The sequence below is a fragment of the Salvelinus alpinus genome, chromosome 2 (assembly GCF_045679555.1).
Source record: "Salvelinus alpinus chromosome 2, SLU_Salpinus.1, whole genome shotgun sequence".
Classification (NCBI taxonomy): domain Eukaryota; kingdom Metazoa; phylum Chordata; class Actinopteri; order Salmoniformes; family Salmonidae; genus Salvelinus; species Salvelinus alpinus.
In genome coordinates this window covers 102,236,942-102,256,182 of record NC_092087.1, presented here as the reverse complement: position 1 = coordinate 102,256,182, position 19,241 = coordinate 102,236,942, and the positions used below count along the sequence as shown (strand labels likewise).

Below are 19,241 nucleotides of genomic sequence, written 5' to 3'. Positions count from 1 at the left end.
GATCATACCAAACATTTGGAGAGAAATAAACGTCCTAATATGGACTAGGAACCTCCTCCTTTTCCCTCAGAAGAGCCTCAATTTGTCGGGGCATGAACTCTTCAAAGTGTCCAAAGCCTTCCACAGGGATGCTGGCACATGTTGACTCCATTGCTTCCCACAATTGTGTCATGTTGGCTGGATGTCCTTTGGGTGCAGTGAAGGCTCCTCAAGAAGGATGGTCTTCCCCTTCCTCCTCTGAGAAGCCTCCACTGCACCCAAAGGACATCGAGCCAACATGACATAATTGTGGGAAGGGATTTTCAGTGAGTTTCAGAAGAAAATAAATTGGTAAAACATTAAAATAAAATCATTTTTGGATAAAACTATAATAAATATAATCACATCACCAAATAATTGAATAAAACATACTATTTTGCGTCCTCCTCTGGGTACATTGACTTCAATACAAAACCTAGGAGGCTCATGGTTCTCAAGGCTTCCATAGACTTAAACAGTAATTATGACAACTTCCGGAGGACATCCTCCAACCTATCAGAGCTCTTTCAGCATGAACCTTCTCCGCTGTGCAATGTGGTTTCCGAGCTGGTCATGGGTGCACCTCAGCCTCGCTCAAGGTACTAAACGATATCATAACCGCCATCGAGAAGAGACAATACTTTGCAGCCGTATTCATGGGTTGGCACCCCCCATTGGGTTGTGCCATGGCGAAGATCTTTGTGGGCTATACTCGGCCTTGTCGCAGGATGGTAAGTTGGTGGTTGAAGATATCCCTCAAGTGGTGTGGGGGCTGTGCTTTGGCAAAGTGGGTGGGGTTATATCCTGCCTGTTTGGCCCTGTCCGGGGGTATCATCGGATGGGGCCACAGTGTCTCCTGACCCCTCCTGTCTCAGCCTCCAGTATTTATGCTGCAGTAGTTTATGTGTGGGGGGTTGGGGTCAGTCTGTTATATCTGGAGTATTTCTCCTGTCTTATCCGGTGTCCTGAGTGAATTTAAGTATGCTCTCTCGAATTCTCTCTTTCTATCTTTCTTTCTTTCTCTCTCTCGGAGGACCTGAGCCCTAGGACCATGCCTCAGGACTACCTGGCATGATGACTCCTTGCTGTCCCCAGTCCAGCTGGCCGTGCTGCTGCTCCAGTTTCAACTGTTCTGCCTGCGGCTATGGAACCCTGACCTGTTCACCGGAGGTACTACCTATCCCAGACCTGCTGTTTTCAACTCTCTAGAGACAAACGTTTCTTAAACAGAAGAAAACGGGATAAACATACCTGAATTTGTCAAATAAAATCAAACTTTATTTGTCAATAATAAAGAATACAACAAGTGTAGACCTTACAGTGAATTGCTTACTTACAAGCCCTTAACTAACAGTACAGTTCAAGAAGAGTTAAGAAAATGAGCAAATGACCAAAAGTAAAAAATAATAAAAAGTAACACAATAAAATAACAATAACAAGGCTATATACAGGGGGTACTGGTACCGAGTCAATGGGTACAGGTAAGTTGAGGTAATTTGTACATGTAGGTAGGGGTGAAGTGACATTTCATAGATAATAAACAGCAACTAGCAGCTGTGTACAAAACAAATGGAGGTGGGGTCAATGTAAATAGTCCTGGGGGCCATTTGATTAATTGTTCAGCAGTCTTATGGCTTGGGGGTAGAAGCTGTTAAGAAGCCTTTTGGTTCTAGACTTGGTGCTCCGGTACCGCTTGACGTGTGGGAGCAGAGAAAACAGTCTATGACTTGGGTGACTGACAATTTTTGGGTTTGCATTACGGTCAGATGCCGAGCAGTTGCCATACCAGGCGGTGATGCAACCGGTCAGGATGCTCTCGATGGTGCAGCTGTAGAACTTTTTGAGGATCTGGAGACCCATGCCAAATCTTTTCAGTCTCCCGAGGTGGAAAACTTGTTGTCGTGCCCTCTTCACGACTGTCTCGGTGTGTTTGGACCATGATCATTAGTTGGTGATGTCTTCAAGACTGTCTCTCACCTAAAAAACCTATCTCGACCTGTGTGCACCTACGTTCTAAACTTTCATTCATAGCCTAGGTTGTAGCAATCTCATGATAGGTATAGGGAGAATTCTAGTATCATGTAGTAGCCTAAACCTATTGCTGTTACATTGAACAGGGTGAATGGAATATGAATGACAGTCATCCAATATGCTGTAATAGAATTAAGGCCATGCTCATGAAAAAACAAATTGTTCTGCCTCATCTTAAACGGCACTGTTTGGGTGTTGGATGATTCTTGATACACATGGGAAATGGTTGAGCTGGAAAACCCCAGCAGCGTTGCAGTTCTTGACACAAACCGGTGCCTGGGACCTACTACCATCCCCCGTTCAAAGACACTTAAATATTTTGTCTTCCCCATTCACCGTCTGAATGGCACACATACACAAGCCATGTCTCATTTGTCTCAAGGCCTAAAATGCCTTATTTAACCTGTCTCCTCCCCTTCATCTACACTGATTGAAGGGGATTTAACTAGTGACAATAAGGGATCATAGCTTCCAGCCCCAGCTAACACACCAGACTCCAATAATCACCTAATCATAATCTTCAGTTTAGGATGCAGTTTGATTAATCAGCTGTGTTTGCTAGCGATGGAGAAAAAGTGTGACACCAATCAGGCCCCCGAGGACTGGAGTTGCCCACCCCTGGTTTACAGGATGATTGGTATCTTAAAGAGCGTAGCTTTGAGGGAATAGTACCGTCACATCTAGATAAAAACGAATGTGAAAAATGAACAGAGCAAATGTTTATTAAAACACTACCTATTCATAGAAGTATGTATTCATAATTTACAATATATCAGCTTATTGTTAAATTATTCTGACGTTTTTTCCAATACAAAAGTGTAGTAACTGTTGTTTCCAAACTGCGTTACCCACTCCAGCCAGCAGATGGCGATATGCGTCTTTCAGGTGATGCTTCTTGCGTGACGTATAATTTACTGGACGGGACGCTTCTTCAGGAACAACAACACGGCTACTCTTTCAACCGCCTCGGTAGCTTGCTAGCCAACATAAAACTGAAAGATTGACGCTTTAGACCATGTTAATGTACATTAGCTAATCTCAGTGTTGTAAACGCAGTTCAGTTGACGTATCAACTGGTTAACTTTAACCTAATTTGCTTGTTCAATTTGCAAAGTTGTTAAACATTGATACTGAGCCTAGCGTTAGGCTAGTCGCTAATTCTAACATCCCAGACCATGAGCTCACTAAACTACTCCTCCCCCGTTAAAGAAGAAGAGGTCTGCTGTATGCAGAATGAAGCTCTGAGGCTGAACATTGTCGTGAAAGAAGAAGAGGATGTTATAGAGGAAACAGAGGAAGAACCTTTTAGAGAGGAAGAGGATGCTATCTCAGTAGAGGTGAAGAAGGAAGACGTCTTGGGAGTGAAAGAGGAGGAGACAGAATATCAGATTAACACCAGTGAGTACTGTCTTAAAAACAGAGTCACACACTATGCCGTTGTTGAACTAATGTGGGGGTTTTAAGGGGCATTCTACTGAAGTTCTACACTTGAATATGTTGTTCAGTACTGTAGGAATTGTTAAAGGGGCCATCTGCCTTTGTTAGTTTTAATCTGCCATTGGTACATATATTTTGGGGACTTTTAAATTAGATTTATTAAATTATCCATGTGGTCTACATTAAAGTGCATCTCATCTAGTATAACAGGCTTTTAAAATGCAATGTTGGAGCATAATTTATACTTAAAATATCAAAGGGATGCAAAAGGCACCCATTTAGTGGAACGACCCTTTAACATTTGCATTTTAGGCTGTTTAGAGAGATTAATGCCTCTTGTAAGACCCTATGATTATAATAGACGGTCGTAAGTTCACTATCTGTTTGATGTTCTCATTCACACAGGAGAGAGACATGACTATTGTGGATCCTCTGGGGAGCATCAACAACATCCTGATGCTGACGAGGCAGAGAAGAGTCTCTCCAGATCAGAACACCAGATGGTACAGCTTGGTCTGGTCTAGCATACAGCTTGCTCTATCAGGGTCTGGGCTGGGTTTCTGTAAAGCACTTCATGACAGCGGTGACATAAGCATCCATAATGATATGTGTCTGTGTCCCCTCTTTATGGTTACCAGGACAACGCTAGCCCTTCCTCCCTCCCGGAGTCCCCGTGTCGTGCCTCTCCCGGTAGCACCTTACTGCTGGGTATGAAGAGGTTGTCTGTGCTGCTGGTGGACTGCAGGAAAACAACGGGGCTGAGTGGAACTGTGAGAGGAGGAGGAGAGAAGAAAGGATCAGATTTGACTCATCAAAGTAAGTGCTGTAGTTTAGTTTGAACAAATACAATAGATCTGCCCACTGGTATCTGTTACCAGGACAACCAGCAGAGTTCTGTCTGTTGACATGAAGATAGACTGGTATCTGTTACCAGGACAACCAGCAGAGTTCTGTTAGTTGACAGGAAGATAGACTGGTGGATATGGATGTTATGAATATCATAACACTGAAAAAGGATTCTGCCAATGAAAAGAGAGAAACCAATAGACCATATAAAACCTTGATGAAAGTTAGCTTTAGAGAGAAAGTTTCAAGATGATCTGATGTAAGGTGCATGTTTTACAAAACCTTTTCCAAAAAACATGGATGTTACATTGCCTGTCCCAGTCAACCCCCCCCTTTCTTTACAAGACTCTAGAACACACAAACTAAACTCCAGACACTTCAATGTGGTCTGTATTGCTTCATTAACATCTGATCTACACAACTTGTTAAACAGGCCAATATATATTTTAAAACAAGCTCCTTTTTTTGTCTTGACCTCCGTCTCTGTAATGGACAAAGTTCATTTCATTTCCTTCTTTAACAGGTCAAGTAAAGCCTGAACTCCAACATATTGACCTTAAAGAACATGGTTCATTTGGAAATGACTAACTTTATTCATTTCATGTGTAACTGATGCCAGTGTGCTGCTAACAGTTGAAATTCCTCCACTGTCCCCATACCAGGCTCAAACCAGTGACCCTCTGCTTCTCAACACACGTGACCGCTCTCCTTGAGAATAAACTCTATTCAGAGTGCAAGAGCCACACACTCACTATAGCACAATAATTACTATAGCACAGTGTATTTAACAGATGGTGAGATCAGAAACAAATCAGTCAAATCAAATCAAATTTATTTATATAGCCCTTCGTACATCAGCTGATATCTCAAAGTGCTGTACAGAAACCCAGCCTAAAACCCCAAACAGCAAGCAATGCAGGTGTAGAAGCACGGTGGCTAGGAAAAACTCCCTAGAAAGGCCAAAACCTAGGAAGAAACCTAGAGAGGAACCAGGCTATGAGGGGTGGCCAGTCCTCTTCTGGCTGTGCCGGGTGGAGATTATAACAGAACAGGCCCTTTGTTTGCTCTGTTTCAGAGCGACTCTGCTTTCTGACGAAGGAAAGCCTTTTCAACTATAAATGCCATTTAGGCTGCAACAACTATACAGTGGAACACCCCCTGATCTGTTGTTTTATGAAGGGTCACCTATGCCCAGTACCCAAACAGCTAGTCCCATCCTGGGATTTTTATGTTTTGCTTGAGGTTATTGCCGCTGTTGGAGCCACTGGAAAGAGTAGAAATTAGATTTATTTAAAACTGCTTTACTTTAGCCATTATATCCGTATAATGAGTTACACCCCCATACCTTCATGAGGTTCTATAGTTGCAAGGATCTGACACCTCCGGAGTGTTTGATGGCTCAATCCACCAGAGGTATGGCTACAACATAGGCATTGTTCAAAGGCATCTCTGTTCAAGAGATCTGTAATGCAGCATGTTGTGGTGATGTACCTTCATGAGGTTCTACTGACTGGACATCACTACACATACGGTGAGTAGAGTGGGGACCTCTGAGGGATGATCCTGTCTAGACTTGGCATCAGAGAGTATATGAGCTCTGTAGTAGTTGACTATATCCCCAAAGTGAGAGACTAACGAGTCACTGAAATAGAACTGAAGGTTCCCTTACGGAACCCTGATTCTATGATATTCACCAGGTTACCTAACAGAACCCTGATTCTATGATATTCACCAGGTTACCTAACAGAACCCTGATTCTATGATATTCACCAGGTTACCTAACAGAACCCTGATTCTATGATATTCACCAGGTTACCTAACAGAACCCTGATTCTATGATATTCACCAGGTTACCTAACAGAACCCTGATTCTATGATATTCACCAGGTTACCTAACAGAACCCTGATTCTATGATATTCACCAGGTTACCTTTCACACATGGAAGACGGGAGCGACTATGTCCCTGATACAGGAAGTGGTCTGCTATTGGCCGTTGCTATCGGAGAGTACAGTGCCTCCTGAAAGTATTCAGACCCCTTGACTTTTTCCACATTTTGTTACATTACAGCCTTTTTCTAAAAACACAATACCAAACATTTTTGTTTGATAATTTTGCTAATTTATCAAAAAATACAAAACTGAAATATTACATTTACTTAAGTATTCAGACCCTATACTCAGAACTCTGTTCAAGCAGCAGGTTCTGCTCTGGAGCAGGTTTTCATCAAAGATCTCTCTTAAAGGAGGACTGTAGCATCTAATGATGAAACATTATGGAGTCTTAAAGGAGGACTGGGATGGGAAAGGAAAGGGGATATCTAGTCAGTCACAACTGAATCCATTCACCCTAAATGTGTCTTCCGCATTGAACCCAACCCCTCTGAATCAGAGTGGCCTTAATCGACGTCCACGTTATCGGCGCCCGGGGAGCAGTTGTTGGGGGTTAACTGCCTTGCTCAAGGGTAGAACGGCAGCTTTTTTCTATCCAGCCTCGTTGTTTTTGTCATAAATAATCGATCATATTTCAACCGGACAAAAGCTTCGTCAATAGAAAAGGAGAAACAAGAAATGCGCCCTCCCGGTCATGCGCTGGGCTCATGGCTGGAAATTTCCACTGTACACTCATTGAACGTGCTGTTTCTCCCTCATTTTTCAGAGTAAAAGCCTGAAACGATGCCTAAAGACTGGCCACATGTTGAGGAAGCAATAGAGATAGTGACCTGCGTCATAAGTCTTTGTATGGTGGATAGGCTTTCAATGGAAAAACAGACATTTCAAAATAAAAGCATTTCCTGGGTGGATTTTCCTCAGGTTTTCACCTGCCATTTCAGTTCTGTTATACTCACAGACATTATTTTAACAGTTTTAGAAACTTTGGAGTGGTTTCTATCCAAATCTACTAATTTGCATATCCTAGCTTCTGGGCCTGAGTAGCAGGCAGATTACTTTGGGCACGCTTTTCATCCAAAATTGCGAATGCTGCCCCCTACCCTAGTGAGGTTAAAGGAGAAGTTTACCCAAAATCCAGAAACTCTGAAGTGATTCCATACATTGAAACTAGTCCAGTGGAGTTTTCTCTCTCCCTGTAGTGCTGTACTGAAACAGCTGCAAAACGTGACTTGTGACGTTGCTGGATGCGGGCCTCACTCTGCTGCTTTGCCAGTTTGTTATTTTATTACAGCTATGGCCTTTGGTTTTCACCTGGAATTGTTTATTTATGTCTGAGAAAAAAAACACTTTGTATTGATATAAATGTATATAAATACTCTACTGTAAGTCGCTCTGGATAAGAGCGTCTGCTCTTGGCCGGTAGGGATATCCTTGTCTCAGTATGTAAAAATGTAATAAAATGTATGCACTCTACTGTAAGTCGCTCTGGATGAGAGCGTCTGCTAAATGACTAAAATGTAAAATGTAAAAAATGTAAATATGATGATGTCATAGTGAATTCATGACATGTGACTGAACAAGCCTTTTCATACTTCATAACATGGCTACATACAGTGCCTTCGGAAAGTATTCAGACCCCTTGACTTTTCCATATTTTGTTACGTTACAGCCTGATTCAATCTACACAAAAATACCCCTTAAACCTGTCTAGGACATGCGTTCCGCTAGTGGAACCCCTCGACAACATTCCACTGAAAAGGCAGCACGGGTAATTCAAAAATATTTTTTTAGAAATATGTAACTTTCACACATTAAAAAGTCCAATACAGCAAATGAAAGATAAACATCTTGTTAATCTACCCATCGTGTCTGATTTCAAAAATGCTTTACAGCGAAAGCACAACATATTGTTTGATAGATCACCACCAAGTCAAAAAAACACAGACATTTTTCCAGCCAAAGATAGGAGTCACAAAAAGCAGAAATAGAGATAAAATTAATCACTAACCTCTGATGATCTTCATCAGATGACACTCAAAGTACATCATGTTACGCAATACATTGTTCGATAATGTGCATATTTATATCCAAAAATCTCAGTTTACATTGGCACCATGTTCAGAAATGCCTCCAAAATATCCGGAGAAATTGCAGAGAGCCACATCATATAACAGAAATACTCTGAAATTCACATTTACACAAGCATAGTTGAACATTTCCAAACTGATTGCAGATTTTTCTGACCAGGTTGCCAGTCTGGCATCCTCAACCATAGTGCCGTTTAGGCACACGCCCCCTATCAGAGGAGGTCGGTATGTGTCTGCTGGTGAATCACCCAAGCCACACAGGAAAACCTCATGTTCGGTTAAGTTCCGAGTTGAACTCACCTTGTCATCTGTCACCAATGGCGGACTCATGACCAAGTTCACCGGGTTTGCGGCAGATGCTGACGTCGAACCCACGCCGTTGCGCAATGTATGACAGGTAGCCTTGGAAGAATGCGGGGAAGTCAACGGAGTTGGCATACATATTTGTCACCAGATTTGGTTGGTTTTCCAATCCATTAGTGGTACCAAACGGTCAATTAAATCTATCCCAATAAGCATCCGTTCGATGTCGATGGTAATCGCTTTCGAAGTTGAGTTTAAGTAGGAGACACTTGGTTAGTGGCGAGGTAACTTCGGTGAAACCCCTAAGCTTCGTGTCGCAACGTTCCGTTTTCAACCAACGGTTTGTTGGGTCCACTGCCCCTTTTAGTTCATCCAGCAAGGTTTCGGATATGAGTGAAATTGTCAAACCCGAATCTATCAGAGCGTGACAGGTCAAACAGTCCTCCAGGACTGTTCTAAGGTATGGCCTGTTCGAGTTGGGTTTTCTCATCATATCCCCAACATAATGGAGTGGGTTGGGAGTACCGAGCGGTTTGTAATCTGTGTCGATTTCCAAGACGGATAACTCACCTATGTGACCCAGTGGGTCCTCTATCGGAATGGGAGAGGAATCATCTGTTGCAAAGCTGCTTATCTAGAACGAGTGGTCCCTGGACAGGGATTGGAGTGGGGGCGGGGGTAATGGAAATGTTGACGTCCTCTCGAATTGCGTTAGTTTCGGCTGACTTGGTTCCCAACAATTTTACGCCTAGTTATGTTGTCCTCTTTCTCAAATTTCTTACGATGCAGTACATCTCTTATCAGAGTTTCTATATCATTTCGCTTAGGGTTTAGATCATTGTTGAACACTTTGTTGCGCTTGTTACTCTTGTGTCCTGACCCTTTGTGAGGGTTAGGCGCAGGGACATATCGGCCAAGTTGATCTCTACTGGACCTGTTAGATTGGGGACGTTCATCATAGCTATTGTTACTGCAGTGGTTGTCAGTGTGGTGGTTACTTGGTTGCCACCCCCTTTGATCGTCATCTTTTACCGCACCTGTCCCTAATGCTGCACCTTCTAATTGGAGTGATGGTTCCCGCCTGAGCTCGAAAGTCGAGGTGTCCGGGCTCTTAGCCCGGCTTGCTTTTGATGCTTCAAAAGCGGTGCTTACAAGCTCTCAGAGCGTCGAGATTGGCAACCCAATGTGGGCAGTAGGGCCCAAGTAGTTGATGAAGTAGATGTTTGACAGAAACAGTTGTTTGAATGGTAATAGGTCTTCCATTCCCGTTTCAGTGAGCATGCCAACGTAAGCTGAACGAAGCAGGTGATAGTAGGTCTGTGGGTGTTCATTTTGAGCTTGTCTGATATTGTTAGCCAACGAGCTGTCGTGTTTGCGAGTCGCAGAACCACTGAATTCTATTTTCAAAACCGTGGCAAGTTTAGCGTAGTCGTGGAGGATTTCGCCACAATTTCTCTGTATATAATGGCCCATAACTTTAACACTAGTAGAGATCCTGGAACTGATATACCCTTACAGTATATTATATTCAACAATATATACAAAAATCAACATTTATATTTTCAATATTCATGTAAGAAATGTTTGAATGAAATCCGAATACTACTCATATTACAGAGCAAGTGGTAAAGATTCATATGACACCCATTGTTGATTTGTAGCCTGTAGCATCTAATGATGAAACATTATGGAGTCTTGAAGGAGGACTGTGGCATCTAATGATTATACATTATGGGTTCTTAAAGGAGGACTGTAGCATCTAATGATGAAACATTATGGAGTCTTAAAGGAGGACTGTAGCATCTAATGATGAAACATTATGGAGTCTTAAAGGAGGACTGTAGCATCTAATGATGAAACATTATGGAGTCTTAAAGGAGGACTGTAGCATCTAATGATGAAACATTATGGAGTCTTGAAGGAGGACTGTAGCATCTAATGATGAAACATTATGGAGTCTTAAAACTTCTTATGGCTAGTGGAACCCCTCGACAACATTCCGCTGAAAAGGCAGAGCGCTAAATTCAAAATATTTTTTAGAAATATGTAACTTTGATGCATTCACAAGTGCAATACACCAAATTAAAGCTTAACTTCTTGTTAATCTACCCATCGTGTCCGATTTCAAAAAAAGCTTTACAGCGAAAGCAGACCATATAATTATGTTAGGTCAGAGCCTAGTCACAAAAACACACACAGCCATTTTCCAGCCAAAGAGAGGAGTCACAAAAAGCAGAAATATAGATTCAATTCAATTTATCACTAACCTTTGATGATCTTCATAAGATGGCACTTATAGGACTTCATGTTACACAATACATGTTTTGTTCGATAAAGTTCATATTTATATCCAAAAATCTCAGTTTACTGACCATAATCTCAGCGCTTTATGGTCAGTAATGTTGTGCATCGAAAACATCCGGCAAATTTTCAGAGGCACATCAATTTACAGAAATACTCATAATAAACTTATAAAGGTTGGTACAAGTATTATGCACAGAATTATAGATATACTTCTCCTTAATGCAACCGCTGTGTCAGATTTCAAAAAAGCTTTACGGAAAAAGCAAACCATGCAATAATCCGAGTACGGCGCTCAGACACAAGCCATGCAGATACCCGCAATGTTGTTGAGTCAGAAATAGCGTTTTAAATATTCACTTACCTTTGATGATCTTCATGAGAATGCACTCCCAGGAATCCCAGTTCAACAATAAATGTTTGTTTTGTTCGATAAAGTCCAACATTTATGTCCAAATACCTCCTTTTGTTAGCGCGTTTGGTAAACAAATCCAAACTCACGAGGCGCGGGCAAGTCCAGGCGGAAGTTCCGATGAAAAGTTCAAAAATGTATGTTACAGTTCGTAGAAACATGTCAAACGATGTATAGAATCAATCTTTAGGATGTTTTTAACATAAATCTTCAATAATGTTCCAACCAGCGAATTCCTTTGTCTTTAGAATTGCAATGGAACGCAGGTCGCTCTCACGTGTAGGCGCATGACCAGCTCATGCCACTCTGGCAGACCTCTGGTTGAAACAGCTCTCATTCCCCCCTCCTTCACAGTAGAAGCCTCAAACAATGTTCTAAGACTGTTGACATCTAGTGGAAGCCTTAGGACATGCAATATGACCCCATAGACTCTGTACATTTGATAGGCAATGAGTTGAAAACAACAAATCTCAGATTTCCCACTTCCTGGTTGGATTTTTCTCAGGTTTTCGCCTGCCATATGAGTTCTGTTATACTCACAGACATCATTCAAACAGTTTTAGAAACTTCAGAGTGTTTTCTAATCACTACTACTAATAATATGCATATCTTATCTTCTGGGGATGAGTAGCTGGCAGTTTAATTTAGATATGCTTTTCATCCAAATGTGAAAATGCTGCCCCCTATCCTAGAGAAGTTTTTAACGAATGCACTGTGTGTGTGTATACTGAACCAAAATATAAACAACGATTTACAGTTTATATGAGTCAGTGATTGTAAATAAATGAGGCCCTAATCTATGGACTTTACATAACTGGGCAGGGGCGCAGCCATTGGTGGGCCCTGGAGGGCATATGCCCACCCGTTGGCTGGGCCTGGCTCCGCAATCAGAATTCGTTTTTCCCCACAAAAGGGCTTCATTACAAAGAGAAATACAACTCGGGTGGCTGGTCTCAGACGATGTGGAGGTCCTGGGCTGGCGTTGTTACATGTGTTCTGTGGTTGTGAGGCCAGTTGGATGTACTGCCAAATTCTCTAAAATGACGTTGGAGGCGGCTTCTGGTAGAGAATTTAACATTCAATTATCTGGTAACAGCTCCAGTGGATATTCCTGCAGTCAGCATGCCAATTGCACGCTCCCTAAAAACTTGAGACATCTGTGGCATCGTGTTGTGTGACAGAACTGCACATTTTAGAAGCCTTTTATTCTCCCCAGCACAAGGTGCACCTGTGTAATGATCATGCTGTTTAATCAGCTTGATATGCCACACCTGTCAGATGTATGGATTATCTTGGCAAAGAATAAATGTTAACTAACAGGAATGTAAAAAATTCTGCAATCTTTTTTTTTAGCTCATGAAACATCCAACACTTTACATGTTGCGTTAATATTTTTGTTTATTGTAGTTACTCTCAGTTTTAGGAACATCTTCCCAAATATTTCACTTTATTTTTTACTTTACCCAAAATATGACATCAGCGATAGTCAAAATGTTGAAAATCTGTGAATGTCTAAATAAGAAATTGGGCCATTTAAACAGCAGGTGTCGAACCCTTTCGACAACGGGGAGATTTTACTGATGTGCTTTGTGTCTTCGACGTAAAAACAAGTTTTGGACTTCCACTTAAAATTACTTATTTACTTATTTTATGTTTAAGGAAGTGTGTACAGTTGTGGCCAAAAGTTTTGAGAATGACACAAATATGAATTTTCACAGTCTGCTGCCTCAGTTTGTATGATGGCAATTTGCATATACTCCAGAATGTTATGAAGAGTGATCAGATGAATTTATTGCAAAGTCCCTCTTTGCCATGCAAATGAACTGAATCCCCCCCCCCAAAACTGGAAGCTTCAAAAGGAGGGTGGTGCTTGGAATCATTGTTCTTCCTCTGTCACCCATGGTTACCTGCAAGGAAACACGTGCCGTCATCATTGCTTTGCACAAAAAAGGCTTCACAGGCAAGGATATTGCTGCCAGTAAGATTGCACCTAAATCAACCCTTTATCGGATCATCGATAACTTCAAGGAGAGCGGTTCAATTGTTGTGAAGAAGGCTTCAGAGCGGTTTAATTGTTGTGAAGAAGGCTTCAGGGCACCCAAGAAAGTCCAGCAAGCGCCAGGACCGTCTCCTAAAGTTGATTCAGCTGCGGGATCGGGGCACCACCAGTACAGAGCTTGCTCAGGAATGGCAGCAGGCAGGTGTGAGTGCATCTGCACACAGACTGATATTCTGCAAAAGGTACAGGGATTGGACTGCTGAGGACTGGGGTAAAGTCATTTTCTCTGATGAATCCCCTTTTCGATTGTTTGGGGCATCTGGAAAAAAGCTTGTCTGGAGAAGACAAGGTGAGCGCTTCCATCAGTCCTGTGTCATGCCAACGGTAAAGCATCCTGAGACCATTCATGTGTGGGGTTGCTTTTCAGCCAAGGGTGTGGGCTCACTCACAATGTTGCCTAAGAACACAGCCATGAATAAGGAATGCTACCAACACATCCTCCGAGAGCAACTTCTCCCAACCATCCAGGAACAGTTCGGTGACGAACAATGCCTTTTCCAGCATGAAGGAGCACCTTGCCATAAGGCAAACGTGATAAGTGGCTCGGGGAACAAAACATCAATATTTTGGATCCAGGGCCAGGAATCTCCCCAGACCTTAACTTCTTCTGGCTGCAAGCCCGACGTCGGGCACAATATGACAACAGCCAGCTCAAGTGCAGGGCGCGAAATTCAAAATATATATTTTTTAAATATTTAACTTTCACACATTAACAAGTCCAATACCAACGTCAAATACCTAAATACTCATCATAAAACATTTCTGAAAAATATATGGTGTACAGCAAATGAAAGACAGGCATCTTGTGATTCCAGCCAATATTTCCGATTTATTAAGTGTTTTACAGCGAAAACACAATATAGCATTATATTAGCTTCCCACAATAGCCAGAAACACAAGCCGTTTCCCAGCAGCAAAAGTTAGCGATCGTAACAAACCAGCAAAAGATATATAATTTTTGACTAACCTTGATAAGCTTCATCAGATGACAGTCCTATAACATCAGGTTATACATACACTTATGTTTTGTTCTAAAATGTGCATATTTAGAGCTGAAATCAGTGGTTACACATTGTGCTAACGTAGCATCTTTTTCCCAGAACGTCCGGATATTTTTCTGACTCTCACATATTCTGACCAAATAACTATTCATAAACATTACTAAAAAATACATGTTGTATAGGAAATGATAGATACACTAGTTCTTAATGCAATCGCTGTGTTAGAATTCTAAAAATAACTTCATTACGATATGCAGTTTATGTTATGGCGAGAGCGCCCCCAAAATCTGTGCGCAAACTACTAGTTCACATGTTCGACAGATATATGAAATAGCATCATAAAATGGGTCCTACTTTTGATGAGCTTCCATCAGAATGTTGTATAAGAGGTCCTTTGTCAAGAACAATCGTTGTTTGGATTTAGAACGTCCTTTTTCCCTCTTGAATTAGCAAGCACACTCGCCAAGTGGCGCAAAGCTCTCCATCGTCAACAAACACAGACAACGCAACACGCCTAACGTCCCAAATAAATTTCAATAATCTAATAAAACTATATTGAAAAAACATACTTTTTTTCAATATACATACATGATATGGTCACATGTATCAAATAAAATCAAAGCCGGAGATAGTAGTCGCCTATAACGACAGCTTTTCAGAAGGCAATTCCAGGTCCATCCTCGCGCCATTTCTTCTCTCACTGCCTCTTGACATCTAGGGGAAGGTGTATGACGTGCATGTATACTAATACGTATCATGCCCGTGATACGTGGGTCCGTGGGGCGACGCACAATTGGCATAGCGTCGTCGGGGATAGGGAGGGTTTGGCCGGTAGGGATATCCTTGTCGCAGTATGTAAAAATGTAATAAAAATGTATGCACTCTACTGTAAGTCGCTCTGGATAAGAGCGTCTGCTAAATGACTAAAATGTAAAATGTAAATGTAATGCCCATTTATAGGCAGGCCCTAGAACAGAGCATCGTTTTCAGACTTTCCACTTCCTGGTCAGGAAGTTTGTGCCAAATGAGTTCTGTTTTACTCACAGATATAATTCAAACGGTTTTAGAAACTAGAGAGTGTTTTCTATCCAATAGTAATAATAATATGCATATTGTACGAGCAAGAATTGAGTACAAGGCCGTTTGAAATGGGCACCTTTTATCAGAGCTACTCAATACTGCCCCTGCAGCCAGAAGAAGTTAATCCCATTGAGAACTTGTGGTCAATCCTCAAGAGGCGGGTGGACAAACAAAAACCCACAAATTCTGACAAACTCCAAGCATTTATTATGCAAGAATGGGATGCCATCAGTTAGGATGTGGCCCAGAAGTTAATTGACACCAGGGTGGATTGCAGAGGTCTTGAAAAAGAAGGGTCAACACTGCAAATATTGACTCTTTGCATCAACTTCATGTCATTGCCAATAAAAGCCTTTGACACTTATGAAATGCTTGTAATTATACTTCAGTATTTCATAGTAACATCTGACAAAAATATCTGAAGACACTGAAGCAGCAAACTTTGTGGAAATTAATATTTGTGTCATTCTCAAAACTTTTGGCCACAACTGTAGCTCGCATTCTGTATCATACAGCTATGAAAGTTATATATTTAGAACCACCTGCTCGATTGGAATTAAGCGACGCCTGTGTCTTGAGTGTCCAAGAACGGTTTAGTTTTTTGTGTTCTGACTTGTAAAACAGGATGAATAAAATAAGTAATGTAAACATTATCAGTAATTACCAGGAAACTCTACAACATTTGTTTTAAAATCACACCAAGATTGTTAAAACTGGCCTTAGGTTATTGAGCGATCTGATTAGGATTTACCCTCGTAGCAAGGCCTATTTATCATATGGAGGTTTCATTCAGGTCTCTTTTTTTTTTAAACACACTGTCTTTGGCAGGAGAAAGACCAGACTCAGAGGAACCAGAGCCAGGGACGTCCAAACCAACAAGAAGACACCAGTGTTCCCAGTGTGGCAAGTGTTTTAACCAGTTAGGGAACCTGAAAGAACACGAGAGAATACACACAGGTGAGAACCCTTACCACTGCTCCCAGTGTGGAAAGGGTTTTAACGATTTAGGGAACCTGAAACAACATGAGAGAATACACACAGGGGAGAAGCCTTACCACTGCTCCCAGTGTGGAAAGGGTTTCAGCCAGCCGGCGAATCTGAAACGGCATGAGAGAATACACACAGGGGAGAAGCCTTACCACTGCTCCCAGTGCGGAAAGAGTTTTAACGATTTAGGGAACCTGAAAAAACATGAGAGAATACACACAGGGGAGAAGCCTTACCACTGCTCCCAATGTGGAAGGAGTTTCAACCAGCCGGGGGAGCTGAAATGGCATGAGAGAATGCACACAGGGGAGAAGCCTTACCATTGCTCCCAGTGTGGAAAGGGTTTCAACCGGCCTGCGAATCTGAAACGGCATGAGAGAATACACACAGGGGAGAAGCCTTACCACTGCTCCCAGTGTGGAAAGAGTTTTAACGATTTAGGGAACCTGAAAAAACATGAGAGAATACACACAGGGGAGAAGCCTTACCACTGCTCCCAGTGTGGAAAGAGTTTTAACGATTTAGGGAACCTGAAAAAACATGAGAGAATACACACAGGGGAGAAGCCTTACCACTGCTCCCAATGTGGAAGGAGTTTCAACCAGCCGGGGGAGCTGAAATGGCATGAGAGAATACACACAGGGGACTTGCTGTCTTATATTGTTGACTGATAATGATTACCTGTTTTTACCATATGAACTTGAATTGTACAAAGTATACTAAAACATATATTTGTATGTTTTTATTAGAAAACATGAATTGAATATGGAGTTTGAATATAGAGTAGGTCAGATTCCTTCTGTTTTAAATGGTCCTTTTTTAAACTCTGACACTGTGTGTGTGTTTATCTGTGTGTCATTCCTCCAGCACTGCAGATAATCAAGTGATATTTGGATGTGATGCATTTGTTCCGTTGTTTACATTTACATTGTTGGCCCACTGATGATTTAATGAAATGAAAATGTTCACAGACTCTGTAATGCAAAATGTTAATTGTATGTGTCCACATATCTGAGTATGTGACTTGTGGCGGATGAATCAGAATTAGTTGGGTAACATAGATAATTAAGATGTCTTATCTGCATAATATGCTCATGTGATATACTTGTTATTAGAATGTATCCCTTCGGACTCTGGTGTTGGCAGTTGCACTTCTTCCCTCAGCTGGGGCTCAGTCACCTGGGGCCCAGAGAGGGGAGAGGTCAGGCTTGTCTTTTACATGTCCCTGGTGCTATGCAGAATATCAGGAAGGGAAGAGGACAGGAGGGAACATTGTCTTCATATGTGAATGTATCTGTTAAACTATGTGAAGGGATGGTGTGATTAATGGGGAACCAATTACTGGTTTCCACAATGTCTGTGCGCAAGTCACTCCCTCTTTTGGCATTGGGGGGAGGTGTATGGCAGTGTCTGGAACCATTGTATGTCCTCTCTGATGTTGCACTTATCCTGGGATAGTGTATGACCTAGAGGCTCACTCCCCTCAGTGAGCGTGTCCAGGAGTGGGGTCAAGAAGGGATTGTACTTGAGATGGGAGTATCTAGAGTTGACAATTGAGTTATGCCATTGGATGAGTTGGTGGTTTTGTGCTATGAAGTACCAGGAACGAGATTAGAACCTCGTTTTAGGGACCAAACTGAACGATAATTTATAGCGAATGCTATCTGGCTACGGGATACTCCTTTCTCATTATAAAATCTCACTTTGTGAACTGTTCCTAATATCTGTGGTTTGTTATGTCGACTAGGGGGGTGGATCTTTGCTATAAAAGATCTCAGTAGCCATTGTGTTGCCACTCTCAACGGTTCATTAGAAATAGTGAATTGTTGAAAGTCATTGCAAAGATCTTATTATTAAAGATGTAGTTTAAGTATAACTCTGATTGGTGTGTGAAGTTTGTCTCTCCTCATTTGGTAATACAGAAATTAACCACCACAGACTAACCTTGTGAAACTGTCCTATTATAATCTCCTGTTCTTGGGAGTATCATCCTGTGTTGCAAACCAGTTTGCACCTGCATCCTTGTATGAATAATATCCCGCCCAGGAACAGGAAACTATAAAGATATGTGCTCATCACCCAATGCTTCAGGAATTCAGACTGTCTACACTGCGCTGTGTAACTGTTATTCTCTCTGAGCTCAGAAATAAAGAATCTTGGTTTGACTTGGACTCCAGCAGATCCTTATTTTATAATATCCACCACAACTCTCCCACGGATTGCTGTTTATCATTGTCTCAATGAAGAGTTCTTTGTTTTATTTTCCTGGGGTCATTTACAAGCCTCCCACTGGTTGAATAAACTTTGTTTCCATGTCATTTCAACAAAACAAATCCATGTGATGATGTTTGATCAATGTGGAAAACTGATTGGATTTGTAAAAAGCCATGAACATCAGGTATTTTTAATTTTTCACGAACTGGCAACCTAAATCCAATGACAGGTGACATTTTGTGTTGATTTCATGTTGAATTCACTCCAGTTGACAGGTGACATTTTGTGTTGATTTCATGTTGAATTCACTTTAGTTGAGGACTCAAAGAAATGTAAATAGAAACTAGATGTTGAACTGACGTCTGTGCCCAGTGGGCTGGTTTGAATACGTAGCAGGTGTTGGATCAATATCCACCTTAGTAGCTAAGTTTCCATGCAATTTGCACCAGATTTCCATGTGAATATTCTCAAATCTGCATAAACCAAATATGCATTTTTTTTTTTTAATAAACGTTGTTTCCACGTACTTTCAACAAAACAAATCCATGTGATGATGATAGATGTAGAAAACTGA

General features: G+C 41.6%; 1 protein-coding gene across 1 annotated transcript in view; it reads left to right on the top strand.

The window, feature by feature from the left end:
• The window catches only part of LOC139547632 (zinc finger protein 271-like), a 271,214-nt gene extending 252,885 nt beyond the window's left edge, over positions 1–18,329 (top strand). The window contains exon 6 of the mRNA XM_071356606.1: positions 16,403–18,329. Within this exon, the coding sequence (XP_071212707.1) occupies positions 16,403–17,124 (722 nt within the window). The 3' untranslated portion in view covers positions 17,125–18,329. The remainder of the gene's footprint in view (positions 1–16,402) is intronic.
• Positions 18,330–19,241: the final 912 nt, after the last annotated feature.